Source organism: Telopea speciosissima, chromosome 3 (assembly GCF_018873765.1).
Source record: "Telopea speciosissima isolate NSW1024214 ecotype Mountain lineage chromosome 3, Tspe_v1, whole genome shotgun sequence".
Taxonomy (NCBI): domain Eukaryota; kingdom Viridiplantae; phylum Streptophyta; class Magnoliopsida; order Proteales; family Proteaceae; genus Telopea; species Telopea speciosissima.
The window spans coordinates 34,027,196-34,049,622 of record NC_057918.1 but is presented as its reverse complement, the minus strand read 5'-3'; the positions used below and the strand labels follow the sequence as shown (position 1 = coordinate 34,049,622).

Below are 22,427 nucleotides of genomic sequence, written 5' to 3'. Positions count from 1 at the left end.
AGGCTAACTAACTAACTTAAAACAAAGGGTTATATATAACCTGCTGTTTACAGTTCTGAATCACCAGTGCTCTTAAATGAAACAAAAGACTACAAATCCTCAAGGCAAAGATAACCCTACTGTTTATAATCCCATGAAGAACTTCACCCAGTGTCACCATCCACTCTTTGCACCACCATCACTGCCGCTTCCCTTGCCCCAAGAACCAGCAGCATTACTCCATTGATCTGTGTGGAAGATTAATATTTAACGAGGGGTCACATATGAAATATAATAACCAGACTCGTTCTAAAAAGGATTAGAACCCACTATGGATTGCCATTCTAAAATTGATCAACACCATTCCCTCAAATATTTCCCCAGTCTACAGGGATTCAATAGGAAATAATTAGATACAATTGGATTTTCATACACAAACTATAATTTAGGTATGGACTTAATCTAAACATAATGTAGTATAGTGTACCAATGAACTTAACTAATAGTAATTTTAAGTTAAGAATAAATTTCCCACTCACTTTCTTTTCCTTTGTCGGAAGAGCTTGCTCCCCAAGAACCAGCGGCATTGCCCCATGCATCTGTGGAAGAATAACAGGGAATTCTAAAGTTACAACATAACCAGACTCATTCCAAACAAAATTAAAACCTCTAACTAAAATATTGGCACAGACAACAGGGGCAATACAAATTACTTGAATGCAACTGAATTTCATACACTCAATCTAGGGTACAAAATCCAAACAAAATGTAACGTTATATAGTACACCAGTAATCTTTAATATTACTGTTTCCACAATGTTGAAAACTAATTTCGCTACTCACTTTCATCTTTTCCTTTGCTCGAAGAGCTGGTTCCAAAAGTACCAGTGGTATCACCCCCTGGATCTGCGGAAGAATATCACAACAAAACAATTGTATAAGTAACAACAGAACATAACATAACCAGACTCATTCTGAAAGTGAATTGGACCTGTCAACTCAGATATTATTACCCTGTCCAGAGGGATCAAAATAGGAAGTATTGGATCCAATTGGATTTAATGCACAAACTCCATCTAAATTTTCAAATTCAATCAACATAATCTAAGGTATATATAGCATACAAATAAACTTTACTATTACTATATCATCAATTTCTCTACTCACTTTCATCTTTTCGATTGCCTACGGAGCTTGCTCCCCAAGAACCAGTGGTATTACCCCATGGATCTGCAGAAGAATAACATAACATAGGAATTGTACAGTTACAATACCCCAAAAAAAAATTTAAAATAATTATGATCTTTCACTCAAGTATCCACAGGGACAAAAAGAAATATTTGTAACCAAAGGAATTCCATACATAACTCTGAACCTACGTGCCTATGACTTATAAAATCTAATGTAATGTAATATACCAAAAAACTTTTAACATAACTAGTTCATCGAAGTTGAGAATGAATTTCCCTACTCACTTTCATCTTGTCTTTTGCCCAAGGAGCTTGCTCCACCAGCCTCTGAAGAACCACCTCCATCTCTACTTTGACCACTATGTCCAACACTCCAACCCTGCCACTGTCCCTTACCAGCATCACTTCCTTGGTTCCAACTGCTGACACGATCTCCTTGACCATCACCATTGTTCTGGTTCCAGTTACATGAACCTTCCCTACCAGAACCTCGTCCTCTGCCCCTGCCACCACCAGATTGATCCCTCCTCCCACGGCCTCTATTTCCGAAGCCACCTCTTTGGTTCCAACTATCAGCACGACCACTGCCACTCCACCCATGTTCACTATCATTTGTATCATTGTTCCGCCTAAATGAACCTTCCTCACCAGAACCTCGCCCTCTGCCCCAGCCACTAGAATGGTTGCTCCTTCCACGGCCCCTATGTTCAAAGCCTCCTCTAGTGGGACCTGATGAACGTCCTTGATCTGTATGTCCATCTGCTTCATTCGCACCAAATCCTTGATTCCAAACAGCCGGGTTCTCAGCAGAACCTTTGGGCGTACTCCAACTGCTTTTATCCCAAGTAGATTGATTTCCTCCTGCGTCACTTTCCCCTCTCTGCCAACCAGATGACTGGTTTTCATTTGACACTTTGGGAATATTCCAACTGCTGCTTCTATCCCAACCAGATGCTTGATTTCCCCCCATATCACTTTTTCCACTTTTCCCACCGGTATGCTGATCTTCAGAGGAAACATTGCTACTATTCCAACCACCTCCACCCCCACCTTCCCTCCTAAAAGAACCTTCCTCGCCCGAACCCCGTCCTCTGCCCCAGCCACTCGATTGGTTGCTCCTTTCACGGCCCCTATATTCAAAGCCTCCTCTACTGGGACCTGATGAGCGCCCTTGATCTCTATGCACATCTGCATCATTCGCACCAAATCCTTGATTCCAAACAGAAGGGTTCTCAGCAGAACCTTTGGGGTTACTCCAACTGCTTTTATCCCAACCAGATTGATTCCCTCCTGCACCACTTTCTCCTCGCTGCCAACCAGATGACTGATTTTCATTGGACGCTTCGCTATTATTCCATCCATCTCCACCCCCACCTTCACTTCCATTTGATCCATTACTCCATCTGGGTTGGCTCCCACCTTCACTCCCACCATAAGATCTACCCCTACCAAAATTACCTCTACCTCCTCCTCTGTTTCCTCCTCTTCCTCTTCTCCCACCAGAACCCCGACCCCCATCAAAACTTTTTGGTTTGCCCCAACAGCCATTTTGATCTTCTTTTCTTCCATCTGTTTCATTTTCTGTAGCATCCCCTTCTCTCCAGGCCAATGTTTCATCAGCACCAGCTGCCCTTGGCCTGTTCCATCCACCATTGGTACCACCCTTATTCTCGGTCTGGCTTGCATTCCAACCACCAGCAGCTGTTGCACTGTTCCAGCAGTCTGACTTACTTCCACTTGAACCATCCTTTGCTTTCCAACTGTCTGAAGCTTTGCCCCAAGAGTCTTCTAGATTTACTTTGTCATGGTTTTCTTTCATATTTCTTTCCCCAGATTGACTAGCACTCCAGCCTTTGTCTTTATTCCAGCTGCTTCCTTGATCTCCCTTTGCAATAAAACTGTCAGGTGCATTACCCCAACCTCCTGGAGCTGTTGCACTGTTCCAATCTGTCTTGCTTCCAGTTGTGCCACCCTTCCCTTTCCAAGTATCCGCAGCTTTTCCCCACGAGTTCTCTTGGTCTGCATTATCAGTGTTTGATTTACCTTGAGAGTCCAGAGCCCAACCATCATTTACATCAGTTTGCTTCCCCTTGCCCCAAGAATTTGGTCGATCGCACCTTGTAGCATCAGAATTCCATCCGCTGCCATGATTTACATTGCCAACTTCCCCTTTATGCCAAAGATCATCCGATTTTTTCCGATCCATTGGCTCACCTTCACGATTTTCTTTCATACCACCCCATTTCTCAGATTGACTTGCACTCCAGCCTTTGTCTTTGTTCCAGCTACTCCCTTGATCGCCCTTTGCTAAAGAACTGCCTGCCACACTACCCCAACCTCCTGCAGCCGTTGCACTGTTCCAATCTGTTCTACTTCCAGCTGTACCACCCTCCCCCTTCCAAGAATCAGTGGCTCTCCCCCCAGACTCTTCTTGGTTTGCATTATCAGTTTTAGATTTACCTTCAGAGTCCAGTGCTGAACCATCATTTCCGACAATTTGTTTCCCCTTATCCCAAGAATTTGGTTGATCTTGTCTAATAGCATCAGAATTCCATCCACTCGCATGATTTACACGCCCAACTTCCCCTTTATGCCAAAGATCATCCGATTTTTTCTGATCCATTGGCTCACCGTCACGATTTTCTTTCATACCACCCCATTTCTCAGACTGACTTGCACTCCAGCCCTGGTCTTTGTCCCAGCTGTCACCTGCATCTCTTGAACAGCCTGCCTTCCCTTCATTCGGAAACTTTGCTTTTTCCCAGCCATCGGACTTACTGCTGCCAAAGCCATCTTTAGCAGTAGATTTATCCCAGCAGTCTGCACTCCCACCCCAATTGCCAACCTTATCATTGACGGCATCCTGGGCCTTGTTCTTAGTTGCTACTTTGTCCCACGCTGAGTTCTGATCTTCACGAGAACCAATTGCTGTTTCCCAGCTGTCCGTAGTTTTATTACCAGCAGTTGGACCCAACTTGCTTCCCCAAGCATCATCTCCTTCGTCTGTAATTTACAAGTGACAAACAAGAAAAAATGAATCAACAAATAAAAATACATATATGCATCCCTATTAAGCCAAAAAAAAAAAAAAAAAAAAAGGTTATGGGACTATTTTTTGGGAAATGAATCTCAGCCAAACATCAGTGATACATGGAGCGGAATGCTGAAAGGTGAAGAAACAGCATCTAAACAAACTTAGTGTAGCAGAAATGAGGATTTTGAGATGGATAAGTGGTAAAACTAGAAAAGATAAAATAAAGAATGACCAATTTAGAGCTACATTAGGAGTAGCTCCAATGAACGACAAGTTCAAAGAAATGAAATGTAACAGAGACATTTAAATGAACCTGCAAAGAAGAATAGTATGATTCAGATTGGAGGAGCTAAAAGAACCAGGGATAGGCCTAAAGTGACTCTAGCAGAAGTGGTGAGGACAGACATGCATAGCTTGGGAGTGGGGTACAACTAATAAAGTATGTCTTTGTATAGAGTTGATTGGTGAAATAGGAACTATATGGCTGAGAAAGAGTTGAGTTGAGTTAAGAATCTCAGACAAATAGCAAAGTCCAACTTGTGATCCCAATTTTAGAAAATTTGCAGCAAGAAAAACCCAACCCAATCAGATGATTCAAATCCCAACCAATTCTCTCCCAGGGCTGCTAAAATTAAGACAAGCCATATGGAAAAGGGTAAAAGAAGTCATCAATCTGTAAGAAACCCAGTCAAGTTAATTGCTTGTCAAGCAGATAACAGAAGAAGATCAACTGACTGGAGTATATAGTGATAAAAGTTTAAAGATTATCCATTTACATAATAAGTATTTGCAATATTACCTCACATGTTTCTCGTGCATATATTCATGCATGTACATGCTTATCTATGCATTTTTAAATTGGAAAACTTATATCATAGACGGAGAGGGGAAATCATCTAAAATGTAAGAATCCGAGTCAAGTTGGTAACAGAAGAGATCGACTGACTGGAGTATGGAGTGATAAAACTTAAAAGATGGTCCATTTAAATAATAAGCATTTGCAAAATGGGAGAAAGAACGCTACCTGGGCGTGTGCGGTGCACTGCCCCCTGCGCTCAGACACGGGAGGGCGAAATAACTGACGCACCCATGGAAACGCGGAATTTACTTGGGGGGGGGGGGGGGGGGCAGGACCTCCCGTGTCTGGGTGCAGGGGCAGTGCACCGCATGCTCCCAGAGTCCCAGGTAGCGTTTTCTTTCCCTTGCAATATAATCTCACATGTTTCTCGTGCATATATACATGCATGTAAATGCATATCTATGCATTCTAAAATTGTTTAAACACCTATATCATGGACATTAACATGCCAGGGCAGATGGTACTCCAACATACCTTTTTTAGGATCACTTGCTGTGGACTGAAAAGGATTTGCAGAAGGGGACTCGGTCTGAATTAACAAGCAGAAAACTCCACATTAGATGATCAAAATGATTGAAAAATGAATAAAAACATAAAATGTAAATACCACAGAAATGGTGTGAATGAAGAAGGAAATAAACCAACCGAAAAGCCAGAGGCAGAGAAATCAGGCCAAGAATTCCTGCAAACAGCATGGATTTATCAGGTATGCATCGAAATAGATAAAGCCTCCGTCAATTAAAGCCTAGAAGGAATCACCAAATCTTAAAAAGCAGAGTTGCAGATCAGCTAAAACCAATACAGGTCAAGCAATGACAAAAACCCTGAAAGGAAAAGTTTAAAGATAGTGACAGTCTTTGAAGATGAGCAGCATGTTAATTTAAGGGCATAATTCACATGTAAAGACTACATTACTACAAAATTGTGCTTTTTTTAATGAGGTAACAGAAATGGATATTTTATAACATATTTTGCTTCAGTGCAGCTTAACTCGACTCAAATCAAATAACGCTTTGTCTGGAATTTTAGGGGGCAGCTACATTAGTCATTACTTTTCAAGGCTTCTCTAGACCTCAACCACACAATTTTGAGCTCATTTAGAATCATCTGAATATGATTATTGTGAAATTTAAAATGAAAGAAGGGATGCCCTTGACAACAAAACCTACAATTTTCACTAGTTATTTTCCATCTACCCACATCATCTCCTAGACTGTCTTTTGCACACTTCCTCCAAGGGTACATCCAAATTACACATCCATAGCCCAAAGGGAGGTAAAACGACTACGCAAGATACCAACTCCATAAATTCAACCAAAACGAATAATTGCAACCATCTAACCCATAGTTAAGTTCTTTTTCTTCTTTTCAAGCAATGAAAAATATTGAGAAAAGGTTGGATGGCCATATACCTGTCAAATCGTAAGAAATTTTGGTATGATAGGTCTTCACAACTCCACAAATTCAACCAAAACGAACAATTGCCACCAACTAACCCATATTATGTTCTTTCTCTTCTTTTCAAGCAATGAAAAATATTGAGCAAAGATTGGATGGCTATATACCAGTCAAATGGTAAGGTATTTTCGTATGAGAGGTCTTCAAGATTGAGTTAATCTATCAGCTTGCATGTGTCAAAACCACATCTATATCGCCATACTGACCTACAACTTCAGGGGCAATGGAGTGAAGAATGCAAATTCCAGCCTTTTTCGACTCAAGATGGAAGACAAATTATGGGCACAGCTGTCATGGCACCAAGGCAATGGCAAAGTGACTAAGTGATGCCATATTGGTCATACAGTCATTCACAGAGGGTTTTGTTTTTTTTTATAAATAACAGATTTTACTGAGAGGGTGGGGAAGATCAGAACCAGATAGTACAGTAACTACAATGGTCGCAAGGACCATAAAAACAGCACACAAACTACATAATAGGACAGGAACCTAAATACAGATGCTATCAATTGAACACCCCTTTTCCAAGGAGGATTTGTTAGTTAGCTGAGTATGTGTGAAGGAATTTACCCCTAAACATCTAAAGGTGGGAGATACATCACTATGACCATCGTCTTTGTCATCAGCTTCATTGTCATTAATCAGAGGTTGTTGCTCCAGTGTTGACCTCATAAAAATAGAGTGTAAATGCAATTTTTTCCATCAATATACTTTTTTCTTTGTAGTTTGTGCCTTGAATTTTTGTTTCATTCAATACCTGAACATTTCACACCCGTTGGCATTTAGGACAAGCCTCACATCTTTGATCACTCTTGATTCCCTCACACGGCTTACAGGCTTCTTCCAAAAAGGAAAAAAGGGGGGAGGGGAATAGAAAAAGTCCTGAAAAGCTTTTAGATTGCAAGCAAAAGCAGCAACAAACAAGTAATTTAGTAACATTAAATTGTAATTATTTTTTTTTGGTAGTAAATTGTAATTACAGTAACTATCAAAATAGAAGCAAGCAAAGCTCTTGGGACGTGGATAATCACCTAATACCTCACCCAATATTCAATATACCAAAAGCCCATCATAAATCCAGGGCTATTACAAATAAAAATTTCATAAAACAGCTAGACACCTAACTCCTTGACTTGGACCGACAAAAGAAACAGTTTCTATTATTATTAAACTACAAAAATAAGAAAAAAATCTCTTAAAAACGTCGGACCAAAAGCCAATTAAAAGCCATCTTAGTGTAGAATGCACTCATGGGCCCATTATATAGAATCATGCTCAAGAACCCATAATAACACCACAGTCAGAACCTTTTTAATAAGTAATAACAAAAAGAAAATCCAGTCTCTAATTTAATTACAATTAATCTTTGTCAACTTCAACCTCCTCAGCTAAATTGTCTCCCAACACAAGGTAACAACTAGATTTCAATAGTTAGATGCAACGAGGTCAAAAGCCCTCACAAGACATATTTATTGCCATTTTAGATAGGCAATTTGGAGCAGACATCTTCCAACCGCCTAACCTATTGTAAAAAGTTTTATTAAAATGTCATTAAATACCAATGTGTAAAGCCCCCAAAAATCAATAAATCCTGGAGAAATCCATTACAAGCAATCAATCAAATATCAACAAATTCTGCCCTGTCACCATATTTTCATCAAAATGTACCATACCTCCCAGTAGACAATCCCGAAGAATTCCATCCATTACTTTCTCCAAATGCTCCCTTTCCGTCCATCAGATCTTCAAAAATGAAGGCACCATGCCACACATCAGTACACATGACAAGAGTGACAAGAATCAGGAGAACTAAATCAGTTGTACTTCACTGAGATTAGGTCAAAGGAGACATGACAAACATAGCATTCAACACCTCATATTAATTTCAGAAGTAACTGACTATAAACCAAAAAAAAAAAAAGAAGATGAAATTTAATAAATTAAGGGACCTGAATTTGGTAGAGTTGCTTCGCCACTTAGCATCTTAAGAGTAATTACTTAAGAAAACAGCACTTATACGGGCATAACAAATCATAAGAGTAATTTGAAGGACAGGACAGATATAAGACAGCAAAATTGTATGGCATATGACACTCATTATAATCAGTTTAAAGAATATTCAGTTAAAATAGAAAGTCAAATTTATAAACCTAATTGTATAAAATTCATATTGGCTTTCTGAAATTCTCAGGCCTTCCTTCTGGACAGCTATAAAACAGTAGCCAGAAAAGGTTACCAGGAGGAGGGGGGAAAAAGAACCCCAAGTGGGAAGGGGGAACAAATGCCATATCAAATGCAATTTATCAGAAAATGAGAAAGAGGGAGAGAGGACCATAGTATAAAATTGCTCAATCCTCTCAACTCATTAACTAATAGTATCTGACCAATAAATAGCTTGTTCTGTTATAGGAGAGTGATAAATACAACTCCATGATTAATTCCCTCAGCTTCATTAGAAACATACAAGCTCTTGAAAATCCAAATGACAAAAATACAAACATAGATGCTTAATTGCTTAGTACAAAGGAACACCCGAGACACGCATGCATTTATATGTGCATGTCAAATCTTTGTAACATGTAAATGTGATGGCTCCAAACTCCTGTTCTACTCCACACTTGGGCTACTTGAAACCTAACTCTATCATTTGAAGATTTGACTAAGCTAGGTTCCACAATAAGCATCATAGAAAATATGTTGATACCTTGTTCTTTCTTTGAAAGTCATAAGAAACTATGAGGTGTAATCTAAATTGGATATAAGACCAAGGGAGGGTATCATACGAGTCGGTGACATCAACAATCTTGTGTCTAAATGTGGATGGCTTCTTCTCTGCACCCTTCTTCTAATGAATTACAAAGATCTTTGTGAATTGGTTTTCTGTTTCACCTACCTGAATGGAAACTACACTTGGTGAGCCTCTCTCTCAATCTCTAGTTTTAGGTTGGTACTAGCAGGGTACTAGCAGGTAATAAACCTGGGTCACCACATAGACAGGTTGGTCAACTGTTAGAAGCAAATTGACAACGTGAAGCTTAAAATTTGAGTGAAGGTGTATGGGTTAAGGCCGATGCATTTATATGCATAGTTTTCATTGTTGATGTAGCGAATTTTGCCACGATTCAAGACATTCTTGATGGAGGTGGTTTAGATAGTCCACATTTTGAGGGTCATCAGAGTCCTTTGTAGTTGATGATCTTTGTACAATTGGCCTCTCAGTATCCCCAAATGTTATGGAAGAATTTGTTATGGTGAAGGGTGTTTCAATGAGCTTCTTTTTGTGGTTCTTGATTTGGACTCCATAGCTCCACAGTTGAATCTTACTTGCAGACATCCTGGCTTTAGTTTTAATGTAATCACACCATCTCATGCCAACAAAGAAGAACAAAAACAAAATACTAAAATGAAAAAAAAGCTAAAAAACCATCTCTGAAAAGTAAGCGTGAAAAAACCCGCTTGATATCATTCAGAATGTCTAATATCTGTTGAGAGTGTTGCTAGCTACCACTTTGTTGGCAATACACTAGACACAAAGGAGGGTAGTACATTGCCAGAAAACACAAGGTATTTTGATGGGACTAGGGTCCCTAAATAGAAAGTAATACCCAACCCAACAACAGGACCAATGGGTACTGTGATGCAGCAAGTTTAACCCTTACTGCGATACATCATATTTCTATTGTCATCAGGAATTAACCATGAAAAGGTACAGGTGCCAAATATTAGTGCATAAGCAACATGCATCTATACTTTGCCAGCTCAGGGAGAGAGGCTGCAATATCCATACCTCTCGACCAATCTTGATTTCCAATTTCTGATTTGGAAGCAGGATCCCTGCTTTACAAAGAAAGAAATAGATCTGAATCAGAACATGGATAAATAGACTACCAGTAAAGAAATTCAACCATTTTTACATCCCCAGCATATGTTTCCAGAAATAATCCAAAACATAAGATATACCTAAAAGACTCTCCGGAAGTCTTCACACGAACCTCCGAAAGATGCTCACATTTAACTACAGAAACATGGAGAAAATTATTATAAATAAACTTAACCTACCAGTACACAGAACCAACTGTCAGCAACTAACCAACCTGAAAGAACCTTCAGTTGACAATGGAGCTTAACAGTAACATTAGAGCGATAAATGGCAATGACACGGCACAAGTAACCCTTTAAAGGACCAACTCTGATTCTCACAGTTTGCCCAATCGAGAATATTCCATCACTATCTCCTTGGCCATTGTTGTTGGCTACATTTGAGCAACGAAATTAGAAGTGAACCACAACTTAAGCTTTTAGGACTAAGCTCTTTGAAGTTTGAACAAAGACACTGAAAACTCAGATACATACAATCGCGAAAGTTGCCCCTTGCTTCCCAAGGTTTTCTGGGTGGAGAAGATTTTGGGGATGATGAAGGTGATTTGGGAGATGCCATGGAATCCTGAAAGCCTGGGGGTCCTGGTCCATCATCCTAGAAAAACAAAAAATATAAAATCTTAAGAATAGGAACTGAGATTATTAAACCCACATCAAATCTCTGGTATAACATACAACATTTTCCTGAGAAGCATCCTTCAAATGCTTCAATTTCTCACAGAAGTGGGACTTAATACAGAAGTAACCACCACTCTCCAGTTGGTTTTCATCAAAGATAAAGAGGGTGCCCCTGTACATTTGTTTAATAACCCCCTGCCGATCCTGCAATACAAGAATCAACAGCAGCTATTTAGGAATTTTAAGGTGTATCTAACTATCTATTTCAGTGAAAGATACAGAACTCATGAACTCAAAACATCATACCTTAAATGGACCCTCTAAAACACTAACAGCATCATTGATGGATATGGTCTCCCTGTGATGATCTAAAGGGGTAAACTTTCCATCGTCAGATCCACTTCTCAACTCATCCAGCTCAACAGTCACAGTTTCTACTTCCCCCTCACTGTCTTTGAGTATCTAAACAACCAAAGGTAGACATAAATAGCCAGTGCTAGAGAGAGAAGAAAATAAACTAAATTTGACTACCTGGAATCTGTCACTCTCCTCCATGCCTATGATAACACCAACATCTTTCTCACTGCAATCCAAGAGAAAAATAAACCAAGGAAATGCATAAAAACCTTAGAGTTGCTATACATCGAGTGATTTTGTGTGGTGATAGAGACTTACCCAAAAAACACAAGATCATGCAGTTCAAAACCACTCCCATGCATAGTCCCTGATGTACCTTTGGATACATTGGTTTTCTCGTTGTCACTCATCTCGGGAAACTTTCCCCTTCCCTCACCATAAAGCCCCAAAAGCCACTCGGTATCATCAGATTGATGTTCCTTAGAAGCCTCAAACCTCTGGAGCTCATCAGCTGAAGGCACCACATCCCAGCAGCATAGCGACTCAATGGATACTCTTTTGTACAAATAACCATCTTTCAGCATCAAGCCATCAATTATCTCGAAATAAAAGCCCGATTCACGATCCTGTCGATATTGAATATGTTTCCGAAAGTCCCTACAGATATTAAGCACACAGAAGTGAAGCAGGAAAAAAAATGCAATCAACATCCAGCAATACTCTCTTAGAGAAGAAGATTACATAACTTACTCAAGTTCGCTGGAACTTATCAGTCTAGGTGCCGGGACAGAAGTTCGTTTGACAGTTCCTTCACCACTCTGCAAATGAAATCGGCACCAAGTATTACATAGATGACAAAACAAACAAGTACGATGCAAAATATTGATTGCTCTAACTGACAATACAAAAACAAAGACTATATTTTGATTCATTTGACATCCTTGTAAGAGCCATAATGGAGGCTGCTGAGACCTCTAGCAGAAAATTGTAGTCAAGTGCTGTTTCATCCTCCGCAATAAGTTAATCATGTACCAATCCCAAGGCACAATGCCAGCAAGCTCATCTATCCATGGTTCTAATTCCAGTTTCGCCCTGGAACCTATTCGGAGTAGTTGCGAATTTAATGCCTACTAAAATTATAGGTCCTGTGGAGAGAAAATCAGGTTGGTTTAAGGAAGTGTTCGAGGTCTTGCAAGATCTCAGCAATTTTCTCAGTTTCGACTCGAGATAGGGTGCAAAATAAGAAGAATACATTTTCTTGGCCGAAATTTCGGTATCTTGCCGAAATGTCACAACGTCAATTATATAAATACCATGTTTCGACTTTTCTCGGTCGCAATTTCGACCTATTCTCGATAAACTCAACTGGTTATGCCAGTTCATGAAGAAAACAGCTCCAAATCTTACCAAAACAAAGCTTAGAACACTTGGATTTAATGCTCAAGAACAACATTTGGAGGAGATTTGCTTGTAGTGTTAAATGTTGACTCAATTATATTTGACTCTATATAACAAACAATGTTAGATGTATGATTTATGAAATGGATCATAATTTGATGTCTTTTCATTCATATTGCTTATTTAAGTTGTTCTAAAGGGTGTACCTAATGCACGAGGCACCAGCCATTGCGGGGTCTGGGGAGGGTCATAATGTACGCAGCCTTACCCCAGCTTTCACAGAGAGGCTGTTTCCAGACTCAAACCCATGACCACTTGATCACAATGGAATAGGTCATATCCATATATATAGATATACAGCGTACACTACCAACCTAGGGTCCTAAATCAAACTGCCATTTTGGGTGTGTTTTTAAAAAAACTAAGGGTTCCACCATGTTTATAAGGCCTGAAATAGGATGTCCTGCAAGTTTCATGACCTAATTAGGTCATATGAGAAAACCGTCTGGACGCCTAGGTGCTAGGTGATGCCTTGGCAACTATGATTTATTAGACCATAAAATACAGAAAACATGTACGCATTTACTGCTAATTGCTTAATAATTGACAATCAATCCAAAATTAACTTCTGTAACAAGGAGAACTTAATACAAGTTTTTTGGCGATAGCTTGTAGATCAATTCTTGGGATAAGCTTTACTGTTGCTCTTTTACGTGCAGCATTGACAGCCACAACCTACAGAAACAAATTTCACATAGAAAACATAAACACTAAATGCACTTGGAAGTTGAAACCCAGCAACCTGTGTACTAAAGAACACAAAACATACCTGTGTTAAATCACCTTTGTATATCCCATATTTCATGCGAGCCCATGAGCCCACAGAAACTTCACTGGTCTTACTTCTTGTGATGAATAAATGAGAAACTTCATTTCTTGGTACACTTGACAATCTACTGGAATATATACTACAAAGCCCTTTACATGCCTGAAGCGAAAATATTGTCAATCCTATATTAGTATCTTATATAGTAACAATACTAACAATAATAACGGCAATAAACTGCTTCCTGGCCACAATAATCAAGACAATAGCTGCAAGAATTTATATACAAAGTATAGAATATCGATAAATTTTTTCAGCAACAGACTAACAGGTAACAGGAGATACCTCAACTACATCAAATTCCTTATAAGCTTCAATGAACATATAACCTTTTGCATGCTCAAGAGAAAAAGCAGAAATAGCCTGCAGCTTGGTTCCAAGAGATTGCAATTCAACATACTTTTGCATAAGGCAGAATACTGAATATCGCTCACGTCCAACCTGCACCCAACAGATTTTCAGAAAAAGCAGTGAAATATGTCATACAACTGTTTCAATGGTTGGTGTCCGGAGACAACTAAATAATCAGATATCATACCATGCACTTGACTTTGTAAATGGTTGGATCGTCATCAGAAGGCATAAGCCCATTTCCTGCAAGAGAACTTTTATCCTCATAATCGTCTTCAGCATAGACAACATGCCGTGAACCAGGCCTGTAACGTTCTTTCAACAGTTCTGCAAGCTCATCATCACTCAGCTCCTCTTCTTTAGGAATAAAAGGGAGGTGATGGGATTTTCCAGCTTCATTCTTGTCCTTTAGCTCTGCGTCAGTCTTATCCAAAAAATCTGTCCCAATTGATAAACAATTGGATGTGATAAATCTACTGGTTGGACACTGAAATTATAAACAAAAGAAGCAACAAACCCTTGGAGCATCTTCCAAGACACGAAAAGAGCTTTCCTGCCACTGAAACAAACTATGACACTCCTCAGCAAACTAGGCTCAGATTATACCAGTATATCCTCATAAGTCAGAATTCATTACAAGCATTAAAGATGCACCGACCAGACTGCCATTACAGATCTAGTGGCGAGGTTAGATGAAACTGAAAGGAAGAAAAAAAAAAAAACACACGATCATGAATCCTTTCAATTTTCAATTAACCAGTTTCAAGCAATCGCATAGAATATCCTATGTTCTCATGTAGAAAATATTGAACACAGAGAGAGTGAGAGAGGGTTCAGTTGAACTGAACTGTTGGGTTGTAGCTTCAGATAAGTTTTCTGATATATCCTGAAAAACCAACCAATCGGCCAGCGATCATAAATTGAGGCAAACCAACCAGTTGGTACAAAAATTGGTAAAGATTAAAAACGAATAGCACCCGCATAACAAGGACAAACAAAGAACCAAAGAACTCGAAACAATGGACAGACTCATAAATTGCAAAAGATAATAGCAACAAAAAAACCTTAATCACAGCTAAAGAGTAAGGTTTCCCTCAGTCCTCCGGAAAAGAATAGTTTTTAGAGCACATGCAATATGTTTGTGGTAGGCTATGCTTGATGCGGTTGGTAAACCTCAGGGACCGGGGGTGTGGAGGCATCCCTAAATGAAATGCACTTATCGAACAAGGTATGAAGGTTCAGTTAAAGGAAACAAATAGAACCAAACAGTTGCCTGAAATAAAACCACTACTTGAAGAGCGATATTATAATAGATCCATATTGCAGCAACTAAGGAAGAAGGAAACCAGAAACCATAAAAAGAAATGGATGAAAGAAACAGATGGTCTCTTCCGCATTTGATATGACAGTAAACAGGAGTAATTTGGGATGCGCAAATTAGAAAGGGAGTGGATGGGAAATAAACCCCATAGGATAAAGAGAGAGGCCAGCTTTCCTCCACTCCCCACCCCCACCCCCACCCCCAAGCGAACAATGATGATAATGGATGTAACCTAATAGAGGTGGATGATAAGGTAATAGAAGTAAGTCGAGTAACAGATATATCAGTTATATGTTGCAGTAGCTTTCGGTACAAGTAAATTAGGACAGATTTACAGCAGCAAGTTCAACTCTTTCTTTTATAATGGATAATAACAGAAACGATGCAACATTGGTTCGATTGAATCAATAACCGATTCTCTGTATAACAATGCAGCTATAACCTATTCTGCATAGAGTCTGTTAAATTCATATAACGGTTATACCTTGACTAGAAAACAACCTTAAGACACATTACCTGAATGACTCCTTGTTAACTTGGACTGGATCAAAAATACCCAAATAAACCTTATGACATTCCTTTTTCTTTTTTTTTCTTTTTTCTTTTTTTTCTTTTTTTTTTTTTTTGGGGGGGGGGGGAGGGGCAAGAGATTACCTATAACAAACAATCAGCATAACTGTGTGTTTTTTTATCATTCATTAGAATAAAGGAGAAGAATATAAAATGAGTTCCAACAATTCCTATTAATTTAGATGGTTCAAAGATTATCTAATCATGCTAAGCTTTTAATAAAATAGTTATTAAGGGGGTATCTATGACCAAATAATATCTTGGAAGTAATTGAGGTCCTTGACCAACGAAAAACTCTGGTATAACCAAATCAAATGGAACTTTGGGCTCCACTCCAATCATATGACACACCATGTATTTGGTTCTTCTCTTCTACGTGTCCAAGTGTCAACTTTTAGGTCAAAATATCCAGAAGTTCTAAAAATGAAAAGGCTTTGATTTTACCATATTTTGAAAACATGTTGCTTGCTGAAATTTTACAGGATTATAGAAAAACAAGGGTTCTGTGCATCTCTTGGGCCTCCCATAAGATGCCACGAGGCCTTTATGGCACTAATTTAATCAATTAGAAAGCCAAGGATTTTGTGCATCTCTTGGGCCTCCCATAAGCTGCCATAAGGCATTTATGCACTAATTTAACCAACACTTACAAGACTGGTTACCCTGTGAAACCCCCATCCAGTAAACATTGGTAAGTTCTGCAGTAACAGTTCCCCCCCCCCCCCCCATCACCACCACCACCACCATGTAATAATACCCGAAAGCATCAACACATCACCACATGCGTACATACACCCACAAGGCTACAACCCGCATTACATGCATCCACTTCTAGACCTAAGCATATAGTGCATGTAAGAATAAAGAGAAGTCAAAGCCCGAAATGCATGCCAATATAAGCATAAAAGCAATTATATGCACTCACATTTGCATTCAAAAGAATATTCATCACAGGAACCAAACCCTACGATCATACCCACCAAATGAGCCCTAAATACCGTAAGAAGTTCAGAATAAGGTGAAACAATCAGAAGACTGCTGCGATAGCCCCCACGAAATGACAGAAATGAAACCCTATATAGTATAGAGTACATAATACACTGCAGTGAACACAGCAAAGGAATCGAAAGAGGCAATTTGGAAGAATAAACGAATTTACCATCGTCAGAAAACCAATCGTCTTCGCTTTGATCTTCTTCGTCTTCAACATCAGCGGCGACGTCGAAAAACTGGAGTACGCCAGGATTATTTCTCTTCCGTTTGCCAGTCTTGTCCGTATCATCACGTTTCCTCTTTCCCGATGACCCTTTTCCAGCAACCTGCTTCCCCTTCACCTTCTTCCCTTTTACAGCCATTATCTACAGCTACAAGAGGAGAGAGAAAGTAAGAGAATGGGACTACTACGGAGGCTCGCGATCAGAACGAAGAGACGGAGAGAAGGATGAAGGGAGACCAAAAGGCAGACCACACTCTCTACAGAGTGGACACAATAGGATGAAAAGGCATTTGTGCGTACGGTGGGTTCCATTCCATCGGCTTTTGTGCAGTTACAGAGTTTTTTTTTTTTTGTTTGGTGGGTGGGGGCGCTAATAAACGTTACAGAGTTTTTTTTCGGTGAGTTTTTAATAAAATAATAAGTTACAGAGTTACTAATCAAAGGCCAAAGGGATGGGCCACGGAGCAATCGGAATTATTGGTCTCTGATCTATACCAGACATCGGATAAGAATCATCTGAAAAAAAAATCCGTTATTCAGTTCGAAGTCTTCAGACTATAAAAAAAATGGGAAAAGAAACGCCACCCATTCGCACTTTGGCGTGCACCTGCGCCCAGACACAGCTGAGTATGAAATGATCACCTCATCCCAATGGAAAAGCAAGGGTATATGAGTCATTTCACATCCGACTGTGTCTAGGTGTAGGTGCATGCCACAACACATGACCAGGTGGCATTCTTTCTCTCTAAGTAGGAGAGAATTTCTCATGTAATTCCATGGCAGTGCAAAAACGACATCCATATGGATCCAAATTATCAAAAGATAGGAGAAAAAAATGGAGAAGCCCCTTTGGAGTGGTGTAGGTCATCAAACGCAGTAGAGCACTGGCCATAGGATTTAGAGCACTAGCCTAAAGCACTAGCCTAAATCCTATGCATGTTTGGTTAGTAACCCAGATATTTCTCCTTATCCCACACTAACAACATATGGTGACCCCATTAGTAGTGGTGGTTAGTTATGATCCCCAAAAAACAAAAGATAAGATAAAAAACATATTAAACACTCTTTAGAATGATCTTGAAGCGAGTGAGTGGACATAGGCCACAATGTCTTGCCAAAAAATACAACCTTTTGAGCTAGGGTATGCGCAAAAGAATCTGCATCCCTAGAAATAGAGAAGAAGAAAAAAATGCTAAATAAAGGATGAAGCAAGGTGTTGAAAGCCCAAAATAGATCAAAGCGCACTGTTAAGGCCACTCCCAATAGACTATCATGGAATGATGTTGGTTCATAAAAATACATGAGATGGGGGTCCCAAGTGATTCCTCAAAACAACACCTATACCTCCATGTAAGAGTTGCGTCACATTTCAATTTTGAAAAGTTAGCAGGCGGGGGAGACCGACACTAATGAACTACTGAGCTTAGAGACTGAGAGGGGATGATTGAACAACAAAAAATTTTCTAGCTGACCAAAACTCGTTGAAAACTTTTTTTTGCTTGAATGAAGACCACGATAGGAGTCCATTCTTTTTGGTTGAAAATGAACTCGTTTCTTGATATCCATTGGTTGTTTAGTGAATACGATCTAAATTCCACGGGCTTCTCTGACATAAGAAGGTACACAAGCTCAATGTTTCTGTAGCTCTCACTTTATTTGGGAAGCGAATATGATCCCAATGTTTCAAACATGGAGCAAGTTTGGCACCCCCTTTGTTGGGCACACCAAAAAAGAGTATTGTTGAACCACGTTGCTCTAGCAAAAGGACATTCCAACAAATATGATCAATGGTTTCCATGTCACAACAACATCTCTTACAAGATGGATCGATTGGAATGCATAGTTTCCAAAAACCCTCTCCAAAAGCTACAACTTGAGCACAAACTCTATAGAGGAAGGATTTGATTTTTGGGAGAGACACACAATTCTAAATTCTCTTCCACACACAATAAGGAATGGAATCCCATTCGTGTCTATGAAAAAGAAGGAGCTTGGGCCGAGGAATGTTGATCTCTTTGATTAAGGAGAAGGTGATAGGTTGTCTTAATTGAAAACTTTCCATTTCGGCTCTGCCTCCCCCCTTGGGGCCACCCGCCTGAGAGGAAACTCCCTGGTGAACATGGGGGCCCTAGTATCTCCGATTTGTGTGTGTTGCGGGGTCGTGCACGAGCCCTGGGGGAATTAGTTGGCCGAAGGCCGGACACCTCTAGTTCCCAAAAAAAAATAAAAATTCCATTAGCAGTTCCACCCCCCCCCCCCCCCCAAAAAAATAAAAATGGTGATCAAACCTTGGAAACAAACTCAATTTCATCCTCATTATGGCTTTTTTGTCCAAATCTTGGAAATAAGTATTTAGCAGATCTACCCTCCATATCTAGTTCTCTTGATCATGATATTGTAGATACATAATTTTGTTATACCAGAGTAGCGTGGACAATGATGAGTTGGAATTCCCCTTAAATGTGGAGGGTTCATTTTGTTACAGCTTGGCTTATTTCGACACTTGGACAACATAAAACGACCCACTGGTCCATAGTGTTGGTCAACCTCTCAAATAGACCAGTGTTGTTGTCCCAACATATCTCTGTCTCGGGAGTGTGGGGCCCAGTGTCTCGAGTTGGGGATCTCACCGTTGCGTACCATTTATTTTGTGGATATGTTTTTCCAACAATGTTGGAACACCCACATACACCAATTTGGCTTTAAAAACAGTTTTGAACTAATTTAACTCAAACCAAACAGTCCCTAATAACCACTACCTATATAAGCAAACTAATTCCTAAAACTATTCATTTCTCTATTGATCAAAACATTGGAAGCAGAGAAGAAAAAAGAGAAGGAGAAGAAGGAGAGAAGAAGAAGAGGAGAGGAAAGGAGAGATTGAAGATTGAAGTCTTGTGTTGATCGATTCATGCTTTTGGGTAAGAATCATCACCTTCCCCATCCTATATCCATCTAAATTCACCCTCTATACTAAACCATTCCTAAATTCTGCTTTCCCTTGTAATTTGTTTAGTCTAGTTGAAGTGATCAAGTTGGAATCCACTCTGTTTACACTCACAAGGTAAACTCTAACCTTGATTGAAAACTCTATCATTCAATTCTGTTCCTGAACTTGTAATTCAAGTTGAAACCATGAAATTGGACTTAAAACCTCCATGCATGTATGATCCATGAGCTTCAACATCATCCCAAATTCTGTTTTGATCATAAATGATGATCAATTCTTATCTTTTATATCAAATTACAGCAATTGAATATCTTGAGTTCATATGAATTATTACCTATTATGTTTTCTTATGAATTCATTTGGGAATCCACAAATTTGATGTTAAATCATCACATGCATGCTCCAATCGATCTTTGTTACCTAATCCTAACCATATTTAGGAATGAATTTCACTATCTATTATCTGAAATACTTTGTTTTGGACAATTAAAACCCAATCCTTACCATGCATGTTAAATTCGATCTCTATGAACCCAATTCCTCTTATGCATGTTCAATCCATGATCTCTATAGCCTAATCTTAACCATAATTGGGAATAAATTCCATTAATTATTAATTGATATGCTTTGTTTTGAACAATCAAAGCCCAATTTTGCCATGCGTGGTTAAATCCATGAACCTGAACCCCAAACCCTATACATACACCCAATCCCAACTCCAATTCTTCAAATTGCTCATTTCTCTAGCCCAATTTGAGTCTTGATAACTCAATTCTATATGTAGGAATCATCTCTGGAACCAAATGGTGAAAACCAACCCAAAAGCTCCTCCAAAACCCTGTTTCTTCTATGAAATTCGTATTGTGTAGTCCACTGGTTTGTGTCAGTAGTTGACCTCTCACACAGACCAATGCTGCTATCAAGTGTGTTATTGACTCCAAACTTATTCTAACTTAACCCTAACCTACCCTAAGACTCCAGTAACATTAGGACACCTCATAACTCATATGTTTGGTTGATTAATGATAGGACATAGCCCTTTGGCCATCGAATCAATCGGCAACTAACTCAAGAACCAGTCTAGCTTCATAAACACAAGTAATACAAGGTAAGTGGGGATAGATTTGATTTATTTTAGAAATGTTTATTTCATTTAGATTGTTTGTTAAGAATCATACGCTTGAATGTGAATATTGTGTTAGAATAGATACCGTAGGCGATTTGGAAACGAGAGGTATGGGTGAGCCATAGTATAGGATGCGAGAATATTGTACACCTCGTACTATGCCAACTAGATTGCAGATGGCTAGGAATGTCATTTCTTGGTGCTATAACCCTTACCAGTAGGGATTCAGGTGTTAGGTGATCATAGCTCCCTATCACTGAGGAGTGTGGTGGTACGCCGGGATGGGGTCTAGGCTATGATTATCAGAGTCTACCCACGGGGGGATCTGTGTGGGCTCCATACAATAATTAAGGTTACAACTTGGAGTCGGGGAGATGGACCCAAATATGATTCTCGAGTTGTTGGCGTAGCACAGACTTAGAGACTTAGATATTGTTTATTAGGTGGAATTAAGATTTAAAATTGAATCCATGCATATAGGATTTTTACTTTGTGTGTGAATGTGCTTGTGTGTGGTTATCTTTTACTTGCTGGGCTCGGTGGAGCTCACCCCTGTGGAATGTTTTCTTTTTAGATGATCTTGCAGGTGGATGTGATGGTTACGGGAGGATTATTTCGAGGTGGAGGATAATGATAATAGTGGGCATGCTTGTCTGGACCTAGAGGGGTGTGACCCCAATCATGTGGATGATCCCTAGAGAATAGGGACTGATAACGTGGTCTTTTTTTTTTTTTTTTTCTTTTGTTAAATCACTATTTTTTTTTATGGAAGGGTTTCCACTGTATATATTCAGGATAGTTTTTACTTTGGCCCGATAGCTGTGAACCTGGGAATATCGGGTTGTGGGGACTTTCAATGTAAATAATGTATATAAAACTTGCAAGTATTTACTTTTCGTGCACTCTGATCAAAGAAGTACTTGTTAACTTGATCTTGTGTTGTGCTTGTGATGTGTAGGTACTGCATCTGGATCCTAGAGGTTTTCGAATACTTCGAGTATTTAAGTCACTAGCCAAATCCTCTCAGGAGGTGGGTTGCGAGTGTGACACATTTCGGCCTAGATGAGTGTGTTAGTGTTCTGAGCTCCCATGCTGGTATAGGATGTTTAAAATTTTACGAATGAATTTTCAAAACATGGTTAATTGGTTTTGACATGTTTAGATTGAACCAAGACTAACCTCAAGGACTAAGACCAATGTCGGCTTAGGCTTAAGCCCCAATCGGACGCGACCCA

At 39.4% G+C, this 22,427-nt stretch overlaps 1 protein-coding gene across 1 annotated transcript; it reads right to left on the bottom strand.

The window, feature by feature from the left end:
• Nucleotides 1-18: 18 nt before the first annotated feature.
• LOC122654523 (protein RNA-directed DNA methylation 3) lies at nucleotides 19-17,345 on the bottom strand. The gene is made up of 23 exons (XM_043848645.1): nucleotides 17,060-17,345; nucleotides 14,197-14,447; nucleotides 13,944-14,099; nucleotides 13,602-13,760; nucleotides 13,424-13,507; nucleotides 12,125-12,192; nucleotides 11,693-12,031; nucleotides 11,549-11,600; nucleotides 11,324-11,479; nucleotides 11,075-11,221; nucleotides 10,874-10,994; nucleotides 10,615-10,773; nucleotides 10,481-10,535; nucleotides 10,308-10,357; nucleotides 8,194-8,263; nucleotides 5,708-5,744; nucleotides 5,537-5,591; nucleotides 2,544-4,172; nucleotides 1,455-2,219; nucleotides 1,147-1,209; nucleotides 823-885; nucleotides 519-578; nucleotides 19-227 (listed from the first exon to the last, which is right to left on the bottom strand). The coding sequence occupies exons 1-23, from the start codon at nucleotides 17,253-17,255 to the stop codon at nucleotides 154-156; spliced, it is 4,809 nt and encodes a 1,602-aa protein (XP_043704580.1). The 5' UTR covers nucleotides 17,256-17,345; the 3' UTR covers nucleotides 19-153.
• Between the last annotated feature and the right edge of the window lie 5,082 nt (nucleotides 17,346-22,427).

Bases quoted from the DNA above. Each gene is read 5' to 3' on its own strand.
- LOC122654523 (XM_043848645.1), bottom strand. From the start codon at position 17,255: ATGGCTGTAAAAGGGAAGAAGGTGAAGGGGAAGCAGGTTGCTGGAAAA. The intron at 11,222-11,323 runs GTATGATGTTTT...CTTGTATTGCAG, and splicing joins TTTTAGAGGGTCCATTTAAG to GATCGGCAGGGGGTTATTAA. The intron at 228-518 runs GTGAGTGGGAAA...TCTTCCACACAG, and splicing joins TTCCGACAAAGGAAAAGAAA to ATCAATGGAGTAATGCTGCT.